The sequence below is a fragment of the Parus major genome, chromosome 3 (genome assembly GCF_001522545.3).
Source record: "Parus major isolate Abel chromosome 3, Parus_major1.1, whole genome shotgun sequence".
Lineage (NCBI taxonomy): Eukaryota > Metazoa > Chordata > Aves > Passeriformes > Paridae > Parus > Parus major.
In genome coordinates this window covers 98,626,681-98,646,787 of record NC_031770.1, presented here as the reverse complement: position 1 = coordinate 98,646,787, position 20,107 = coordinate 98,626,681, and the positions used below count along the sequence as shown (strand labels likewise).

The window sequence follows — 20,107 nt, the reverse complement described above, 5'->3', positions numbered from 1 at the left end:
CCATGCACAAAGACATCTTGCTCCCGAACAACCCAAATGGAAGACAAATTCCAGCTTCAAGCAGAGGATTGTCTGTACCAGCTCTGTTTATCCCTAACCCAGTCCTGTTTCTCCATAAGAGGGGATGGGTCAATATCCTAGTGAGTTAGCTGGCACTCTCCTCTGAGTCTGAGCATCTCAGCATTTCTTCAAACACGCCTGATTTCACTTATCGCCCATTATTCATGTTTAGTTTAAGACCTGGGCAAGGAACACCCCAGGCTTGCTCCACAGATCTCCAGCACAGAATCTCACAGCTACATGCAGAAAGTGTGGGATGGGCTGTCCCTGCAGCCACCGCCATGGTGAAGATACAGTAGGACTGTTCAAAGATGCAGTAGAACAATTCTTAGAAGCAGGAAAAAGGGTCCTACAGAGAGGGAAAGTAGAGGCTGCCTGCCAGATACCTCCTTTGGATTTCACAAGCGCTGGTGCAGACTCAGCACAGTACTGGTTACAACCCAAACCCCACATGGGAGGAACAAGGTGTTTCTTCTTGCATGTACCCACAATGGAGACACCAGTGGGACACAGCAGTTTGCATCTTCTTGTGCAAGCAAGTCAAGGAAGGATTAGAGGTGCTTTAATACATAGAGGAAATACATGGCTGCTCTTGTGAGTGAGGAAAGATGGAGCAGAATCATGCACAGCCACAGCACAGTCACAGAATTACACAATCATTTAGGTTGGAAAAGACCTGTAAAGTTGTGGAGTCCACCACTAAATGACAGCCACATCTACACATTTTTTAAATACCTCCAGGGATGATGACTCAATTGCTTCCCTGGGCAGCCTGTTCCAATGCTTGATTACCTTTTCAGTGAAGAAATTTTTCCTAATATTCTTAAGCTTCCCCTGGTGCAACTTGAGGCCATTTCCTCTCATCTTGTTACTTGTTAGTCATCCCCACCTGGCTACAGCTGCCTTTCAGGTAGTTGTAGATAGTAATAAGGTCTCCTCCCAGGCTACTTTTCTCCACATGTTGCTGAAGAAAATCTGGATTCAATCCTGTCTCAGTGTATATATACCCACATTAGGCTTTAAGGATAATACTTACTTGGAAACTAAAAAGCAAAATGCAAATAGTGACTGGAAAGGTGTCCTGACCTAGGAAAAACTGCAAGTTTATATTGTGTGTGACTTTGGCATGATGGGACCCTTAGGCAGGACTTGTCCCTGCTCCTGTTCTCTACTGAAGTGCAACCCTGTCCCCAGTGCTGGGAAAAAGAAGCCACAGCCAAGTTCCAGGGAAAAACAGCTTACACTTCATTTCCTGCAGAATGGCCTGGGTGACAGTGCAGAGGCAAATTTCACCCAGCATACAATTTGTCCTATTTGCTGCAATATATCTCTAACTAACTTGGATTTTAGAGTGTGACCTGCCTTCTGCACTAAGTTCCCATACCGCTGCATGGAACAGTTTATGCAAAGGTAAAAAAACGTTAAGGCAGAAGAAGCTGCCAAAGTCCTGAGTTGCATTGCAAAGAGTTGTATTGTTTTGGAAAGGTAAAAATAATGCTGGGTTGGTTGCACTGGAAGCACAGCTGTGAGCTGGCAGTGCCCAGAGATGTAGTGATGCAGCTCCCAGTGCCAGGAACAGGGTAGAGAAGACACTAAAGATGTGTTCAAAGCTACAGTCCACAGGCAGGGAGGGTTTAAGAGAGCTGAGCATGACACACCCAGGCCCCAGCAACACCAAACATCAAGGTATGGCAAGGTGCATGGACAGGAGCAAGGAGGGGATCCTGCTTCTCACCTTCATGTGAGAGACAATTACCTCTAGTGACAGCCCAATCAATACAGATTTTGTTTGTGATAAATTGTTCCTCCATCAGGAAGAGCCAGCTAGCTCTTAAAATAAGCCACCCAACTAGTGGTCGTGACTTTGCCTGTCTGTCCCTGAAGACACCAGGCAGCTGTCATGCCGGTTCCTCCTTCTGGCAGTGGTTTCTGCCTCGTGTGACACGGCTGAAAGCCTGGGATTAACCTGACCCTCTGGGATGCACTGGTCACCCTTCAGCCAGAGTGAACATGAGAGTGTTCAGAAGTGTGTCTGCATCCAAACCATCACACTGGATACACTTGGGCACGGGTAAGGTCTGCTTGCAGGCACGCTGCTCCCAGCGATGCAGGCATGTCTCCAGAGCTCCTACACAGAGAGATACTTTGCCTTTCCCACCCTTTTCCTTCTTTTCAATAAATAAAGCATCTCTCTTCCCAAAAGAGATAACAGCAATTATCAGGTTCATCAGCACTGTATCTGCCATGGTGCAGCACAGGGAGCTCAAAATGCCACTCTGCCCACTGGACCATTAAAGTCGATGGCTGTTCCTAACCTTTAAATATGAATAGAGCCCTGCATAATGGATTGAGGACTATCCATGGAGACCATCTGCCCCGTGCTTGCAGAAACGTTCACGTTGTTCTTCACAGGAGTTTATTACTCAGAGGCTAACGCTAAAAATACATTGCAAAGGGCCTGATTTAAAAACAAAGGGCCAATTCAAACTTGGCAAGGGAGACACCCAAGACTGAATCCAAGCACCTCCATCAACCACACTGGAGTTAGGCTGCAACCAGACAGACTTTATCTGAAAGGCAATGACATAATTCTAAATTAGCTTAACAAGACCTGCAATTCATACAGAAAAGCCTGAATTTATGTAGTAATTAGCCAGAACTATCAGTGTTAGGTATCTCCATGGTGAGAAAATAATCATATAGGTTGTTAAAGTGAGGTAAAAATGGACACAGTGGTGAGGTTTTCTTGTGCTAAACTACTTTTGCTAAGCTTGACTCAATTTTTGACTAAAAATACAATTCACAAAAACACTTAGACCACTTAACAAGTTGAAGTTTTCTATCAATCACCTGGACTTAATTTCCCAAATTATTAACCCCTCTACACAACAGTCCCTCTATGAAAGACAGTCCTGGCAGCCCAACAAGCAGTAAATCTCTCTTATCTTTTCACTGATTTCTCCATCGGTTTTGAACTCTGCCTGGATCAACATGCAAATGACATCCTGGAGAAGGAGCATGGAAATTGTTCTCCCGTCTGAGTCCTTGTTATCAGTCAGGAAAGCAGAGACATCCTCTGAGGAGGTGCTCAAGCACAACCAAGATGATCAAAGTTACCCAGTGACTCTGGATACACAACCTCTGAAACACGTCTGATTTTAAGAGAGCTGCTTGGAAGCAGCAGATAAAACCCTTTCCAGTACTTAGCTAGCCTTTTAATTAAAAGGTTCACTGTATCAGAAGCCACCTCTGAAAAGCTCAGCCTGGTTGGGCTTCAGATCATCTCTCAATTCCCCTGGAACTACCTTTCCTGGGGGTCTTCCTTCACTTCTTCCTAAAGGTAGGCTGGGAACATCTTACTCACATAATTTGTTCCAGTCCCAGTCTGAAATGAAATCATCTTGCCCTGAAAAGAAGAAACTCCTTACAAGCTATGAAAACAGTGAGGGATAACTGAGAAAAACTCTAAATCTGGGATTGGAAAGTTTAAAGAGGCAAAGGGAAAGATGGAAGAAATTTGGTCTGATGTCTGTCTGAAGCAGGACACAATCCCAGTGTCTGCACAGGGCTGTGAAGGGGCTTGTAAGACTGTGGCAGACAGCAAACTCCATCCTGGATACCTTGGCCCATTTCAGAGAAAAAAATTGTGACATCAAAGAAATGGGAACTTTCTAACCTCTAAAATTTAGATTCACTTTCTTTCTGCAAAAACAAGGTCAAAATGAGCTTCTGTAAGGAGATGTGGTTTTTTTCCCCCAAAATGAGGAGAGTTTGGGCTTTGTTAAACAGCTACTTAAACTTGCTATTCACTACAGACAGCAGAGGAAACCAGAAGAACTGAGATGCCAGGAAGCAGCAATATTACCACTTAGAGGAGCAAATGAATGATGACAGAAGAACTGCTGCTTTTATGAATGCTACAGCAAAGCATTTTTCACATCTTTGGTGCCCACAATATCATGCAGTGCTTGACTGAAGATATGGCTGACTCATTTTAAGAATGCACAAACAAGATTCAAATGTTGTGGTCTACCTCAGAGGTACCACCCCAGGGCAAGGTCAGAGATATTTTTTCACACTCTCAGAAATTATAAAGCCCATGGTGGCCAATTCACATCTAAAAAGCTGCTTTTGGACCCAGCCCATTCACGAAGTGAATTAGTGTAAGAACATCTGCAGCATGTCCAACACCCCAGCATCTTCTGGCAGACAGACTGACAGCGTGAACACAAGCAGGCTGGAGATAGGCTATCAGCAACCATGGAATTGCATTTCTTTCAGTAGTTGGGTTTCTTTTCCTGGGCTCAGCCTGGGAAAACAGGCAGGCTTCTGATTAACATCCCTTTCAGGATTGCCTCATCAGCAGTGCGTTGTGGTTGAAAGGTCTGTTGGTTTAATTGCTCAAATTTGAATTTCCAGGGGAAAAAATGAACATACTCTTTTGCTTGGCAGCACTGACACAAGTTTGTATTGTAGACCAAGTTCACTAAATGTATTTCCACTTGGATATTGCAAGCATTTTTCTCTTTCTTTTAATATTAAAGTATTATCATGTAACCACTACTATAACATTCTACACAGCAAAAATCCCTTCATTACATACTCAACATTAACTTCAGGACCAATAATTTTTCGATACTTTATTTTGTAGAGAGGGTAGGCTCATGCAGCTACTTGCAGACCTGATGAATGTGGAGAAAACTGCTTCCCATGCTAACAATGTCAAATGTTAGTCTAACAGCAAGTACCTGGTACTTGACAGAAGTTTTATTTTGTAAACCTGTGGTCACATAAGACCAGCCAGCAGGGCCAGCAGCTCTTTCTTCATTGCCTTGAGCTGTTCTGCATCCAGCTGAAATTGAGTTGTCACCTTCCTGCCATCTTTAGCTTGGATTCATCTGGGATGGAGCTGGATCCCACAAGCACCAACACCACTGTGTTACCCAGCCACAACAGCCAGCTCCCAAAATCTCTATGTACTTAAAAGGCAGTGTGTCTTGGACAAGACTGGGAGACGTTGTGCAGGGAGCCATCCTTGCCCTTCCCCAAATACCTGACGCTAGGAACTTGGTGCATGGCTTAGACCAAGTGACAAGGCAGTGACAAGAAAAGTAGTCTTTTATTTCAATTAATATTTCTTGGCATTAGGCAGATATTAAATAACACTGGAATGCACAAGACTATTAACATATCGACAGCAAAAGGGAGGAGGTGTAGCCAAGTCGAGAACAGCAGTGCCAGTCACGTCACCTCGGGGCACTCAAAAGCCATTTAACGCAGCAACCACCAGAAAGTAGGACTCCACTGAGAAATACAAAATGAGGATGAACTCCTTTCAGGTCTTTTGTTAATACAGTAATGCTGGAATGACTGACAGTAAAAATGAACAAATATTTGCATTCAGGAATTAAACAGAGTGAAATATCCACAAACTGCTAGTCATGCATTTCTTTTGGAACAGCAATTTGCTAATGCATAAATATCACAAAAAAACAATCTCCAAGATTTGAATAAATCACAGACGACTAGAAGAAACAAAGCTTGAATTCTATTTTATGCCTTAAATAGATGACCTAAATATTTAAAATTTTACTTCACCATATATATATAATTTATATATATATTAAAAGAAAGTAAAGACCATTAGATAAGTGCAAGCAATTTTCCTCAAAAAGAAAATTGGAACCATGCCCAGGAAAGCTGCTTTTTTTTTTCTTTTCTTTTTTTTTTAACTTTCTATTCCATTCAGTCCACTTTTTTTTTTTCTTTTTTTTTCTTTTTTTTCAACATAGTAATTTCTGAAGCAAAATAAATTATCTACCATCTGCTACTTTGGGTAAAAGTCCTACCTAGCATCTTCTTGGGAACTACAGGACCATCACCTTTCTCACAGACTAAGTGAAGTGGTAGCTCACCAGCCATTGAACTCTCTCGTAGCTGCATGTAAACATACCTTTCGATTAATGTTTAAAATGTGCAGAGTGAATCGTAACATTACGGGGAAGCAGAAACGGAGCTGCCGCAGGAAAACTGCACTGGTGTTAGTGGGGGGAGCGAGGGCTGGTTCGCTCGGACACACACGCGCACACACACACACACGCACAATCTGGCAACGGGATCTTATCCGCGAAGTGTGGAGGGATGGTTGAGAAGGCATCCGTTTGCGAGCAAAGCTTGAAGGACACAAGCCGAGATTCTCTGAGCACACTGTCCGCTTTTATCAGAATTGACTCGCGCTACTGGGGTCGCACTGTAACAACCGCACGATGGAGGGATCGCTCTTGGCACCTTTGATGAACTCTTCCAGCGACAGTTTACCTGACAGGGAGGAAAACCAAAATGGAAATCATTTTTAAAAGTCAGTTGTTCCTGTCACCATGGCTGTAGCAAAAAATCTCTCCTCACCGAGGCAACATAGCATCTATTTAATCTATCGCAAAGGCTGCGAGGGGAATTTAGTGCAATGCACAGCAGCTAAATCCTACTCAAGCCTTTAAGCCCAAATGCATTTTTCTTCTGCAAAACAATCCAGCATAATAATTGCTATTTTTTTAAGAATACAGTCCCAAATCTAAAAACAACTGTTCTAATACCATTTGGCAGCTTTTTGTTCAGAACCAGACTATACAAATAACATGACACATGAACACAAGCTACGGTACCTGAACACATGTATGCTTTGAAATTATGCTTGTAATACTACAGCACTTTAAACCTAAATATTCCAAATATCCCCACTTTGTCCTCTTCTTTCTTGTGACACATAAGGCTGAGCAGTCATGGCTTCTCTGGCACCTACAAGGTTGGACCGGGGTTTGAGCAACCTGATCTAGTTCAAGATGTCCCAGCTCATTGCGGGGGTGTTGGGCTAGATGACCTTCAAAGGCCTCTTCCAACCCAAATTTATTCCATGGTTCCATGACTCTGCAAGTCACCTTCTGTGCCCTGCTGGGTGTACAGGAACAGGATGGGGTTTGTTTTTTTCTTTTTTTACAAGCAAAACCAGCCCTGGGGCACACCTACTGCTATGTGTTGCTCCTGAGCACTTCTGGTTTATGCATCTTTAGTTTAGGCCAGAGGAACAGACTTGGATGGACCTTGGATGGACAGTCTGAGGATCTGAAAATGGATCTCTGAAGGAGCAACCACCCCAGCGTCCCCTAGCTCAAACAGTCCCATGGAATGGCATGGCACAGCATGGAGGAAATATTCCATCTGGTCTTTCAGACCTCATCATGGGGCGACCCAGCCCCCTGGCAGGTAGCTAGCACCAATACTCCCCTGCTCCAGCACTCAGAACCAGGGCACCAAAAATAGGTTGAACAGGGAGGAACTCCTCTCCCAAGTAACAAGCAATAGGGCAAGAGGAGATGGTCTCAGGGTACATCAGGGGAAGTTTAGATTGGACATTGGGAAAAATTTCTTCCCCAAATTGGTTGTCAAGCATTGGAACAGACTGCCCAAGGCATTTAAAAGACGTGTAGATGTGGCACTTAGGGACATACATCTATGATTCCATGAATGAGCAAGTCTTCCTCATGTAGAAATTACAGAAGTTCAGAAACCTGTGGCACATTAACTTCTGGCTTTTAAGCTAATGTTCCCAAACCAAATGTTTTTAACAAAAGCAGAGGTCTCCTAATTATCAGAATATTATTAGTTTGTCCCTTGCCCTGTATTACTTAAAAGCAAAGCCAAAATCAAAGTCTATTTGCAATGCCCAACAGTCAGATGGGGAAGAAACATTTTCAGCCATCAGACACACACATGCAGATGTTATTGCTTTGCACTGCATGGCTTGCAGGGCTGATGTTTTACTCAGAATAGAATGATTTTATTTCATCAACAAAGTGCAACATATGGAGGATGCATATATATAAACAATTTTGGGACCACTACTCTGTTGCACATCTGCATGCACTGCTACTTTCTGGAGACAAAAAATATTTTAATCATGTTATTTTAGAGCCCTCCACATGTCAAGCCAGGGGATGAAGTGCTAGTTTTGATGAAGTCAAAGGTAAAATACTTGAGGACTTCAGCAAGGCCAGGAATTTGCCCTGGGGACTGCAGCAGCAGACACCAAAATGCAGCAATAAAATTCTCATAAATAAAACCCTTTCTGTACATAAGATGGTATTTTTTCAGGTCTTCATATCTCAGTGCTAGAATCAAATATTTGCTCCCACTGAGCACATCAGTAGGACACAGCTCCTGACTTTGATGTGGGCAGTTGCCACCTCAGCCTCTGACAGGTAATTCTCAGGAAAAAGCTCCACCTCAGCTGGGAATAGAGAAAACATGTCATCAGGCTGGTGAGAAGAGGAAACTGATCATTTTTTGCCTGTATTTTTCAAGCCCATGGTAATGAGCCAGCACAGGTGGAGGGCTTGTGATGGGTACACTGTCAGATAATTTATCAGGGAGCTTCACAGCCTGGCCTGGGAGCTTCTACATCCCCCTGATGCTCATAGTGCAACAGAGGTGTGTGACCATGTATGTATACATGCCATAAACATGCACAGAAAATAAGTATTATGGACCCAGGGGAATTTTTGCTTTCAGGTGCCCAGCCACATTCAGGACTCATGTTACTGATGACAAGCCCAAAAGTGGAACCCTATCAAGGGCAGTGGGAGTAAAAACTTGTGCCAAGTTTGTGCTGTGCCCAGAGAAAATAACACAAAGACAATGGACACAGGAATTTCAGAAGAGCCTTTGCAGAAGGGGATTCACACATGAAATGTCAGGGAAGGACTGCTCCCCTACCAGTTCCCCAGCAGGAGAATTCACCCTGTTTGTGGACCAGAGATGCTCAGTGAGGCCAGGCAGAGACCAGAGGCACCAGTGGGGACATCCCTACCCCATCTCTCAAAATTCTGCTGTCTACCAAGGCTGGGCTAGAAAACCTCTATTTCTAGAGCTTAGGAAGGGGTACCAGTGGCAATCCTACCATCATTGTTTGTGTCCATCTGTCTGAAGATTTTGTCTGTTCGCTTCTCAGGAGTTGATTCATCCTCTGGCATTTTCATTACTGATGAAACCATTTTGTAAATTGCCTGAGTATTAAAAAAAAAAGTTAAAAAAGTGATATAAGAAAAACACAACCCAAATGATAAGGCATGGGACAGAGAAAAGAATTTGAGCTTATTGCAACAAAAAAAGACAGCTGACCTTGGCAGGCAGCTGCAGGACTTTATAAACCAAAATGAATAGAAATTTCTGACTGCAGCTTTTTTATTTTTTCTTGCATTCATTCATGATTCAAAAGAAGCGCTGGGTCAGTTTAACTGAAAGTCAGAGTCTAGATTAATATATGAGCAGGACTGAGCTAAAATACAGGAGACAATGGTGTGCAACCCTCTCTTCTGCAGCTGGGCTAAGCCATCGCCTCTTTGTCTGGCTCTAACCCTGCACCCACTTACACGTGTGCATGTGGGGTGCTACATGGATTATGGTGAATATGAATATACAGCAATAGGGGTTGTTTTTCTTTGTGGATGGGTAAGGAAATGCATCTTCAGACTTACAAGAATGTGAATAATTATAAGACCTCTTTAGAGTATCTGCAGTCCAAACCTCACACCTCAGCCATGAGGACCAAGTGTCACGGCACTGGCTGATGTATGACTCCCTTGCACTGCACAGGACACACAGCTCAGCTGCACAGTGGGTGACAAGCAGCCACTGCTGAGGCCAAACCCCTGCCAGCATGTGGGGTAGGGGCACAGGGGACTGCACTGCCCCCAATACAGCCTGTGGTCTACATGTCCTCTGCCTTTGGGAGACAAAGGCATGCTACAGCCTTTCATACAGAGTTCACACTGACTCAGATTTGAAGATTCAAAGCATTAATTCTGAGATTAATCAGGTCAATAGAATTTGCATTTAGGGTTTTTTGATCCCATGAACATCACACTAAGAAACCCCCAGGGAGAGCTGAAGAATTTTGGCTGCAGGCCAGCTGCACAAGTGCCTTGTTCATATCTCAGGCCCTTTCCTCATCTGCATCTCGTAGGTCCCATTGTGGGTCCCTTTGGGGACCATTGGCTCAGGAACCTCCCAGGGGCAGCAGTGACCCAGCTCAGCATATCCCTCATGTCCAGCTCCAGCTGTCTTGTGGTGAAGAGGTTACAGCAACACAAATAAGATGTCCAATAGAGATAATGCCTCACCTGCACAATTTCTAGCATTTCCCCACGGCTGATGTACCCGTTGCCATCCAGGTCGTACATACTAAATGCCCACTTCAGCTTCTGTTCCAGCTTGCCCCGGGAGGTGACGCTCAGGGCGATGATGAATTCCCTAAAGTCAATCGTCCCGTCGCCGTTAGTGTCAAAGGTGCGGAAAACGTGCTCCGCAAACTTCGACGCGTCGCCGTAGGGAAAAAAATTTGCATATATTTTTTTAAACTCTTCTACAGTCAAATGCCCCGTGGGGCAATCTTTTAGGAAGCCCTTGTACCACTCCTGCAGCTCGTGGTCTGTGAACTCGGTGTTCTCACGCAGGTCCTGGAGCACCTCGGGGCGCAGCTTGCTGTTCTGCTTCCCCATCCTCTTCTGGGTCCGGGTTCAGCAGCTGCAAAGCAAGAGAAAATCTGCCTGAGCTCCAGGCACACTAGGCAGAAAGGGGCTGGGGAGAGGTAGAACCCTGTGAGAAACAGAGGATGCCCCTGGGGCAAGGGGGAAAGAGGAGAAAAAGGATGCTACAAATCACCAGGAAAAGAGCTCATTTAATTTGGCTTCCTTTCCTCTCCTCTAGGGTCTCCCAGTGACAAATACGCTGTGGAAAGGAAGGTAGTTCAGGAGGAAGTATTTGGGAAATATTAATTCTTATTATTAATCCTTAATTGATGGGAAATAACAAAGCTCAGTATTTTAGTTCTCTGCTGCAATCCTACTCCTCCATCACATGGCTTGTGATGCCCAGCCCTGCATCCCTACACAGGCTGATCTGCTGCCATGGCTGAGCGAGAGCAGGCAGGGACAGCAGCAGTGATGGAAAGAAAAATTCATGTATTCAAAAGTGAAAGTAAATGCAGCTGAACAAGAAGCAGGAAGGGCAGGTGGCTCTGTGCCAATCACGTTTGCATTGTCCAGATGCTCTTTGAAACCCTTTGGCTTACAGAGCTTCTCCTCTCTCTCTGCATCCCTTGCCCCACAGCAGTGGGGGCTTGCCCCTGTGTGGTGGGGCTTGGTTGGTGTTCCTTGTGGCACCTGAGGGTCACAGGAGGGTGCAGAAAGGGTAAGCTCAGCACCCCAAAAGACTTCTCCCTCTTTTTCTCAGCCATAGAGGCAGCATGAGCAGATGGATCACTGTGACAGCAGCACCAGCACAAGGGATTTAATCCTTTCAAGACCTCCTAAAGAATCAGAGAATAAGGCTTTCTAAAGTAAAATGTTTGGCAAAGCAACTCTTTCCAGGGTTTATACATTTAGAGAAGCTTATTCAGTAGATTCAATATTCCCCCACAAGGGCCAAAGCGCTTTTAAATTCAGGATTTCATCAGGATATCAGGAGAGGACTGGGTCTGTCCTCTCTCTTGACAGTTCCCACGTTGTGCCACACAAGGTGAGACTGTCCAGCAACAGGAGAGCTCCTTCAGCAAAATAAAAGATGGTCAATCTGCACTTAAGCAACAACAGGAAAAAAACAAAGCCTTGATAATTTCTGGCTTTTCTTGCACTCTTTCATGGCTACCTAGCAATATTGAACTGTGCTGCCAAGCTAGAGGTTGAACTGCATGTTCTTCCCCAAATTCAAAAATTTTATTCACAAGTGTGCACAAAGTCACATCCAGACCCCTGTGACTGGTTTGCATAAATTATATTTCTCTGCACAGACTGTTGTGCCTGTTTGGTTTGCTCAGAACCAATGCAGAAGACAGGTTAGTAATAGGCCAACACTGCAGACTACCTGGAAACTGCAAGAGCTGAGCTGCAAAGCATGCAGAGACCAGGAAAAACAGGGGCTAAGCACTTCCCAGAGAGTAAAAATTCCAAGCATGCATAAGAACCCAAAAAAATTTAAAATGCTAAAGGTCAGCAAAAAATAAGTTGCTCTACAGCAGAATGTAAGCTTGTTTTATTTGTATTCCACTAAGTCTGTGCACTGCCTCAACAATGTAAAAAATCCACATCCTGCTCTGTGGCTTAATGCTCAGAGACAAAACCCAGCCAGCTGCTCGTTAGTTCCATGCACCAAGCTTAACAGACAACTATGTTATCATTAGCACTTCTGTTTCCCAGAAAAGCTGCCAAGATTTCAACTCCAAAGCTTTATTTTTGTCCCTTATATTGCAGAGTTTTCTCGACCTACCTGACATACCTCTGCTTGCTCCCAATATGCAGGGATGCTACAGCTCCTGGTCTCTGCCAGCATCAACCCTAGGGGAGCATCAGGCTGCCCTCCAGTCAAACCACTCTCAGCTACTGCCACTGCCTTTCCATCTTTGAATCTACTCTGCTCCAGATAGTCATCCTTGCAGTGCCAAGGGCAGAAAATACGATATTCTAGTCTGCTGAAGTCAAATTGCAGAAAAGAGCAGCTTGGAGCAAATGGGTCAGACGTGGTCCCTCCCTTTAAAGAGCAGAAATTGTAACAGTATGTTCTTGTCCTTAGGTGAGGAGGCGCCTGCAGTTTCCAGCCTTCAGTGAGCCCCTTCCCTTCATGATTCCCAGTGCTTTTTAAGAACTAGTGTCTGGGTCAAAAGGCAGCCCCTGCCTCACCAACCACTGCCTCAGAATTCCCTGGGAGAAGGGCAGGAGGAACGGTGGAGACCACTTAACAAAGGAGCTGGGCTTTGAGAAGAAACTACCTCAGCTTTATTGATTTGCAGGGTTCAGGACTGCAAAACTTTCAACTGGTAGTTAAAAGAGGTCTGAAAAAGTTTGATTTCTCCCTCTTCCTAGAATACCTTTATTATTCCTGTTCTCTTAAAAATAGAGACCCCTAGACAACAAAGAGGTAAGGTAATAGTCCCACTTGCTAGATTTCACTACTTTTCCTAGTGCTAGATACATCCTGTTATTTGAAGAAATGCTCATTAAATATCAGCTTCAAAAGCTTTATATTCAAGCAATCTTCGCATTCAAAAGATTACAGGCCTTTTCAACCCTTCCTCCTCTTCCACATCACTTTATATCAGAAGATGTGCAATGCTCTGAAGACAACCTTTTTTTGCATATGAGCTTTCTGAAAGGCTTCATAACGTGTTCAGCCCAAATGCAATCCTGCAGTTGTAACCCATTTGATGTGAATAATTAAATAACCAACATTAACATTAATTTATTAAAGCCCATCTAAAAAAACCAGCTTTGATGTAAATTGTGTTGCAGGTAGCTCCTTCAAAATGAAATGCCTAAATATCTCATTAATCATGACAGCAACCCCTGCTGCTGGCATCCAACTGACATTTCATTCGATTGCTATAAAATGCTTTCATCAAATCACTTTCCAGAGGCTCAGCAGCTGATTTAGCCACAAGACCACTCAGAGGATGGCTGCTAATGGAAATCACAGGGAGCAAGGGGATGCTCTGGTCAGTCCTGTGATTAGGGCTGTGTTTTGTTGCTTTTTTAAAATGAGCCTTTACCAGCTAAATCACTTGTTGCAGTGGGTGTAGATGGCAAGGCAGGAGAGACATCCCTGCACCATACGTTGCCCTGGGCTGTTAGCAGAGACCAACACCAGCACAGCCTGCCGTTCCCTCATTTCCCATCACACCAGGGTGAGATCCAGGGAAGCAGTGCCACATATACTGCAGCAAGGTCTGTCCCTGCTTACTCTGATGAGCAAAACCCTCAGAGCATCTGGCACTATCATAGCAGTAAGAAAAACAATCGCAGGAATGCCCTTGAGGTGATCAGACAAGGAACAGCTTGGTAGTCTAAACGCAGAGCTGAGGGCTTAGCAAGTCAATCACTGCTCATGAGAGACGCTGGGCCATGTAAGGCTTAAACAGGGGCAAATGCAGGTGCACTTTTGTTCCAGTTTCACACCAAAGTTTTTGATAAAATTATGTGGTGCTACAGCCTGCTCTAATTAATTTTTTCCAGGCTCAAAACAGCTGCCAGACAACTCCCACCTGAATGTAACCTCTGTCCTTCTAGGCTTACAAAAAAAATCAGTAATAATCTCATAGCAAAGGCCTGAGCAAAAACATCTTTAACTGAGACCAAAACACATGCTGGTGTCCTGGTTTCAGCTGGGGAAGTGTTCATTTTCTTCCTAGTAGCTGGCACAGGGCTGTGTTTTTGATTTAAGAATGAGAATAATGTTGATAAAACACTGAAGTTCTAGTTGTTGCTGAGTTGTCAAAGACTTTTCAGTTTCTCATGATCTACCAGTGAGGAGGTACACAAGAAATTTGGAGGGAGCAGAGCCAGGACAGGTGACCTGAACTGAACAAAGGTATACTCCATACTATCATGATCAGAATATAAACTGGGGGGATTGTTGGGGCAGGGGCCGGTAACCACTCAGGGATGCACTTGCCACTGGTCAGAAGGAATGAGCAATTGTACTGTGCATCCCTTGTTTCTCTTGGATGTTACCTCTCTCTCTCTTTTTATTATCTCCCTTTTCATTGCAATTTTTATCAAAATTATTATAACTTTTTTTTTTTTTCCAGTTATTAAACTCTTCTTCTCTCAACCCACAGATTTACCTTGTTTCCCCCAGTTCTCCTCCTCCACTGGGGGCTGGGGTTTAACCACAATGTTGGGTTATGTAGCCCTGGGGTGCGTAATTGCAGCAAAGTCTGAAACAGCTAAAGTAGCAATTCTGTGTTTTTACCAACAGATGGACTGGCTGTCAGCATCCACGCACTGAAGTATTTGAAACACTTGTAACAAAGCTCAGTGCATCCCACTTTTACAAGAACTCTCTGCCAACAACAGCTGCTAGGACCATGCTTTGACCATGCAACCCAGAAAGCCAGAGACCAAAACAGCTTCTTACTGCAAAGCTTGTGACAGCAAAACTGCCGTGATGGGATCGTCTCAGTGAATCAGTTACGGCTGCAAAAGGAGAAATAACTCCTTAGAGATGCATTTCCATGTGCAAACCCCCTTGGATACTAATTTAGTGCTAATAAAAAGAGGAAAATTGATGAAATGCCTGTCTGTAGGACAGAGGTGCTCTCCAGCTGAGAAAGACAGTGAACAGAGAAACAGAACAAATACTCTTCATATTATCTGAGCTATCTGCTTTGTGGGGGAGAAGTGTAGCACCATTTCTCTTGCAGTGCTCACATATGAAGCAGTGTAAGTGTATCAAATGTGTTACAGTCATGAAGCTGTAGCACAGCACCTCTAGAATTGCAGGAACTCAAAGGATAAGAACAGCATAAACCAGGCAGCAAACACTGCCCTGGGTTGTTCTGAAATGCAAGAACCATTTCAACGGGGGTGGAAGATTTTTTTATTAAAATACCTAAAGCATCAGATCTGTCACCAAGGCTCTATTTTCAAAAGTTTGATCCTTGTATTAAAAAAAAGAACCAAACAAAAAAGCAATCAAAATCCCCAACAAAACCTCCACAAGGGAACCACAAAAGAAACCCCACAAACAAAAGCCCACAGAAAACTCCCCACAGGTAATCCAAACGTGAGCCTCAGCCCCCAAAGGTCTGTGTTGCCCCAGCTCAGGAGCACACCGTCGAGAATACATTTAATGCACCGGTAGCACCCGCTCACACCAACTCAGCCAACACACAGATGTGCTTAGGAAACCTGCAGCTCCTCTGTGCCGTGCTGTAAGAGGGAGATGGGCTCCCAGACACCCCAGCTAGTCACAAGTGTCTAGGTAAAAAATGATCATGCAGCAAGAGGCTGCAAAACAGGATGATAACAACATCCCCTGGACCCTGCTTTGCCGGGGGCTGGTCCGTGGTTCTGCTCTGAGCAGGGGAGGGAAATGCGCACTTACATGGGCTGGGACAGATAATGAACCCCAGAGTGAAGAGCAGATTTTGTTACATGTTTTAATGTCAGTATCCTAAGCAACGAGCGTTGCAACAGACAGGGCACAGGATATACAAACACGTTGCTATAGATATCTGGTCCTGCCTGGTAAACTCATGTGAACTTCTTTCCTGCCCTGCGGCAAAAGCCGACACCCACATACCAGCCACTGCAGCACCTGCCTCGATTTCCCAGGCTGCAGACACGGGGCCAAAAGTAACATCTTCTGATAAAAGTCTGAATTGCAAAAAGGAGTATCTTCACCTCTTGAAAAGCTAATAATAGAAGCAGAGAGATAAAAGAAAAATCTTAATCAATAATGCTGCAAAAAATTCAAAACCTGCAGGGTTTGAGATGCAAAAGGGTCGTGTTGAGAGGGGCTGAAGCTGCTTCTGCTTTTTTCACCTGACGTGAAAAAAAGGCCACTCTAAATAAATAAATGGGTTTTTTTTCCCCCTTTCAGTGACTAATTCTGCTTTTATTTATATAAGAAACATTGCTTATTTGCAACTTGCTTTCAAGTTCAATCCTTTTCAGAAGTTAATTAAAAGCAGTGGGTGAAGGGGAAGGACCACTCCGTATACCATCCACATTTCAGTTTCAGGAAAATCACTAAGAATTCACATGTGCTCATTGAATGTCCTTTGAAAGGTGAAGTGAATTGATAAAGGGACTTCAATCCACCTCACTGTGTAAGTTTATCCATAAACACATACACAGAAACTGTGTGGTCTTGAAAACCTAACTCCATGTCTGGGATGAAAATCCATTATAAATAACCACCTATTCCCCACCTTGCCAAAGAAGGATATAATTACAAATACTCCAACCCTGCAAATGGCTATGTGAGACAAATATTTCCAGGCTGGCATGTTCATTTCATGGAGTCAGCTGCAAAAGCTGAAACAGAATAAATTCGCTTACAGGTGTCTGAGTTGATCCCATCTATTGAAGTCACTTTATTCAGGATTATATTCCTGATTTACAAGGAAAAATCAGTTAGTCACTGACATTGAGCATCAGTACATTAACCTGAGAACCATTTTACATTCGGATCACAAGTGTGTGGTGAAGAGGCATTTGCAGATCACAGCAGCAGCATCTTTCCAGGTGCTGGAGTCACAGTGAGGAGCCAGGGGATGCTGACACCTGCTGCACCCATTGCTACCCACCATGCCCACCAACATCGACCCCCACCAGCAGAGGAGAGTTTGCCATGGATGTTATAATTACAAACTACTGAAAAGAAGCAAAAGCAACACAAGCTGCCCCCAAACATTCATGAATTGTTGCTAATGAGTAATAAATGAGACACGTGTTGGGACCAGAAACATGGCAGCTCTTTGGAGAGCTCTTCATGGTGTTCTCCAGCTCAGGGAGGAGAGCTTATTACTGTAAAGGGCAAATATGACCAATGCAGTGAGAAAAGCACAGAAATAGTTCAAGTAAATTAGGATATTGGGTTAATTTGGGTGGGAGCAGTTTGGGCAGTAATGCAGCTTGTGATTGCAGACAGGAAAAGAGAATCATGACTGGATTTTCCTCATCTCCTCCCTTTGTCCATTTTTTTTAAACAAAACCAAGGAAGAAGCAGCCAGTCCTATTTTTTTCAGACAGTGTGCAAAGTTGGCAAGGCTTAAAATAATTACAGTTTGTTTACACAATACTGCAGATCAAGGAAAACATGTCTGCACAATGTCTTTGTGCACAAGGCCTTTTTCTGAGAAGGTTGGCTTGCATGAGAAAAAACCCACATCATGTTCACTGAATATAGTATTGCAATACATAATTTTTGATAAAACTGAGTGACTGCTGACCTGCAGAACAGGGGAAGGTTCCTGATGGGAACTGGGAAATCAGAGAGAACATTTTTAGAAAAAGGGAAGAAAAGTGACAAAAATTAGCACAAGGCACTGTGTTGTTAATATAATTAAAACCACAGAAGTAGCACAGTTGGGCTGTTACATCATTAGATTTTAGAAGTTTCCTATGATGCATTTATTTAATTGATGAAGGCAAATCACAGAAAAAATCTCAACAGAATAATCACAGCCCTGGGAGAAAGAAACCCAGATTAAATTTCAGAAGAATTAGTCAAACTCTGGCAGTAACAAGAGAGAGCCAATGGCACCTGAACAAATTCTGCAGTATCAGAGCGACTCCTGTGGAGAAGATGGAGAGTTTGGGGACAATGACAGATGATACCCAGCCCTTAGGCATGGTCTGCAAGACCATCCTCTCTGCTAATGATGCCTAAATAAAAACAAGGAAAAGAGCTGACATCCTTCCACAGCTGCAGGGACTGTGCTGAGATACAGAGCTTGGAGGCATCAAGGGGATTTCAAGGTAGCTACTTTGATACAGAGCAGGGAAGAGAATTGGGTTTGCCTTCAAAGAGCGAAAAATACCTTTTTTATTTAACTTAAAAATCATTCTTTAGTGGGTGTATCCTTAGTGAAAATTATGTCTAGAGAGGCTACCTGGAACAGAGAGGCTAGACAGTGTTAAGGGAATAAAGTAGGTATTCATTAAAAAGCCTGCAAAGGCTACTCCTTGGGCAGTACAAGAGCCTGGCCAAGGCTACACCCAAGATGAATGACCAGTCACAAGTTTTCACACTTTTATAAGTTTTGGTCCATTTACATGTTTGGGTTGATTGTCCAATTACAGCTTCAGGATATGAAGTCCCATCCTCCCAGATTGCTCTCCTCAATTTGCTTTTGTTCACATTTTTTGGGCCTGAAGCTGCAATGGTGTCTTTGGTTCTTGGGCTGGAAAAGGATTGTTTTGTCTAACTAAACTGTTAGGAGGAGAACCTTATATGAAGTTCAGGATTATATACCAATGCACTACAGAATATGGTTAGAATGAAAGCTAAAACTTAAGGCATCAAAAAGATGCTCCAAAATGTGGCTTTGGAGATATGTCAACCAGCTGTCTTTAACAAAAATTCAACATTAACTAAAAGTATTAAGATACACTGGGGAAAAAAAAAAAATCAACCAGAAGAGAAAGATTCTTTGTCACAAACATGTTCAGCCTCCAAATACACAACTATTGCGAACAATTTCTCTAACTGCTAATACACAGGTTGTTTTCGTTCCAGAAATATTAAATCTAATATATATGGACCCATTTATTTTATTAATCTAGATTTCTAAAGTACCTTCTTTTTTAAAAAAAATTATCATACCTTCAAAATAGCATAAAAGCCACTAGCTAAATTCCTTGTAAAAATACATTCCACTTAAGCAAAATTTTTCTTAAAACAGTGTTCTATTTCCCCTTCAGTGGTATACACTAATAACAGTAACCAGATTATTTCACACCTTTATTTTCCTGTTTGTTGAATGAAAAAACACTGAAATCTAATAGCAAACCTAGAGTTTAACTTTTCTGGATTTTTTTCCTTACAGAAATGTGAATTAAAAACTGAGACTGAAATGAGAACAGCATCCCACCCATTAGGAAGGAACCTGGTTCTGCTGGATGCAGCAATTCAAGGAGCAGAAGACCAAATTAGCTGGTAGGAATCAGCCCAAGCTTTAGAATAGCTAAGGATATTACTCAAGTTGGTACATGTGACTGTACCAATCTCACAGAGTTTTTTAAAAATTCATTTTTAGAATCAAGGAGCCAAAATTACAGTGACTCCTATGCTGTGCAGGAAAGCCATGGATCCAGGACACACCCTGGACCAAAGTGTCACACCAGGAACGTGATGCAAGGTTTGTGTTCAGGTTATTATCAGGGCAGCCCTCGTGCCTCACAAACACAATGGCAAACACCTTGTGATGGATTGTCACAACATTTATGCTGGGATGTGGTCACCCAGTTGTCCTGCAATGTACTGCTGTCCTCCCTGGGTGGCAAGGACTGCCATGCCAAGGCACACCCAGGCTGGTGGCTCCCCACAGGCAGCCACCTGCAAGGGCACTCATGGGTGTTTGTCCAAGGCAGTGCCTTGATGGTGTGAACTCCTGACCAAATGATCACAGGGATGAGCACTGGTGTTGCTGTCAGGTGGATCCTGAGCACAATGGGTCCTTCTCTCACCTCTCACTTCAGCTTCCATCACTAAA

The 20,107-nt window shown here is 43.5% G+C and overlaps 1 protein-coding gene across 5 annotated transcripts in view; it reads right to left on the bottom strand.

The window, feature by feature from the left end:
• Positions 1-5,160: 5,160 nt before the first annotated feature.
• The window catches only part of HPCAL1 (hippocalcin like 1), a 64,040-nt gene continuing 49,093 nt past the window's right edge, over positions 5,161-20,107 (bottom strand). For all 5 annotated transcript variants that reach the window (XM_015622844.3, XM_015622842.3, XM_015622843.2 and 2 more), the window contains 3 exons: positions 10,236-10,638; positions 9,014-9,119; positions 5,161-6,378 (listed from right to left, as the gene is read on the bottom strand). In XM_015622844.3, the coding sequence (XP_015478330.1) occupies positions 6,281-6,378; positions 9,014-9,119; positions 10,236-10,613 (582 nt within the window). In that variant the 5' untranslated portion in view covers positions 10,614-10,638 and the 3' untranslated portion in view covers positions 5,161-6,280. The remainder of the gene's footprint in view (positions 6,379-9,013; positions 9,120-10,235; positions 10,639-20,107) is intronic.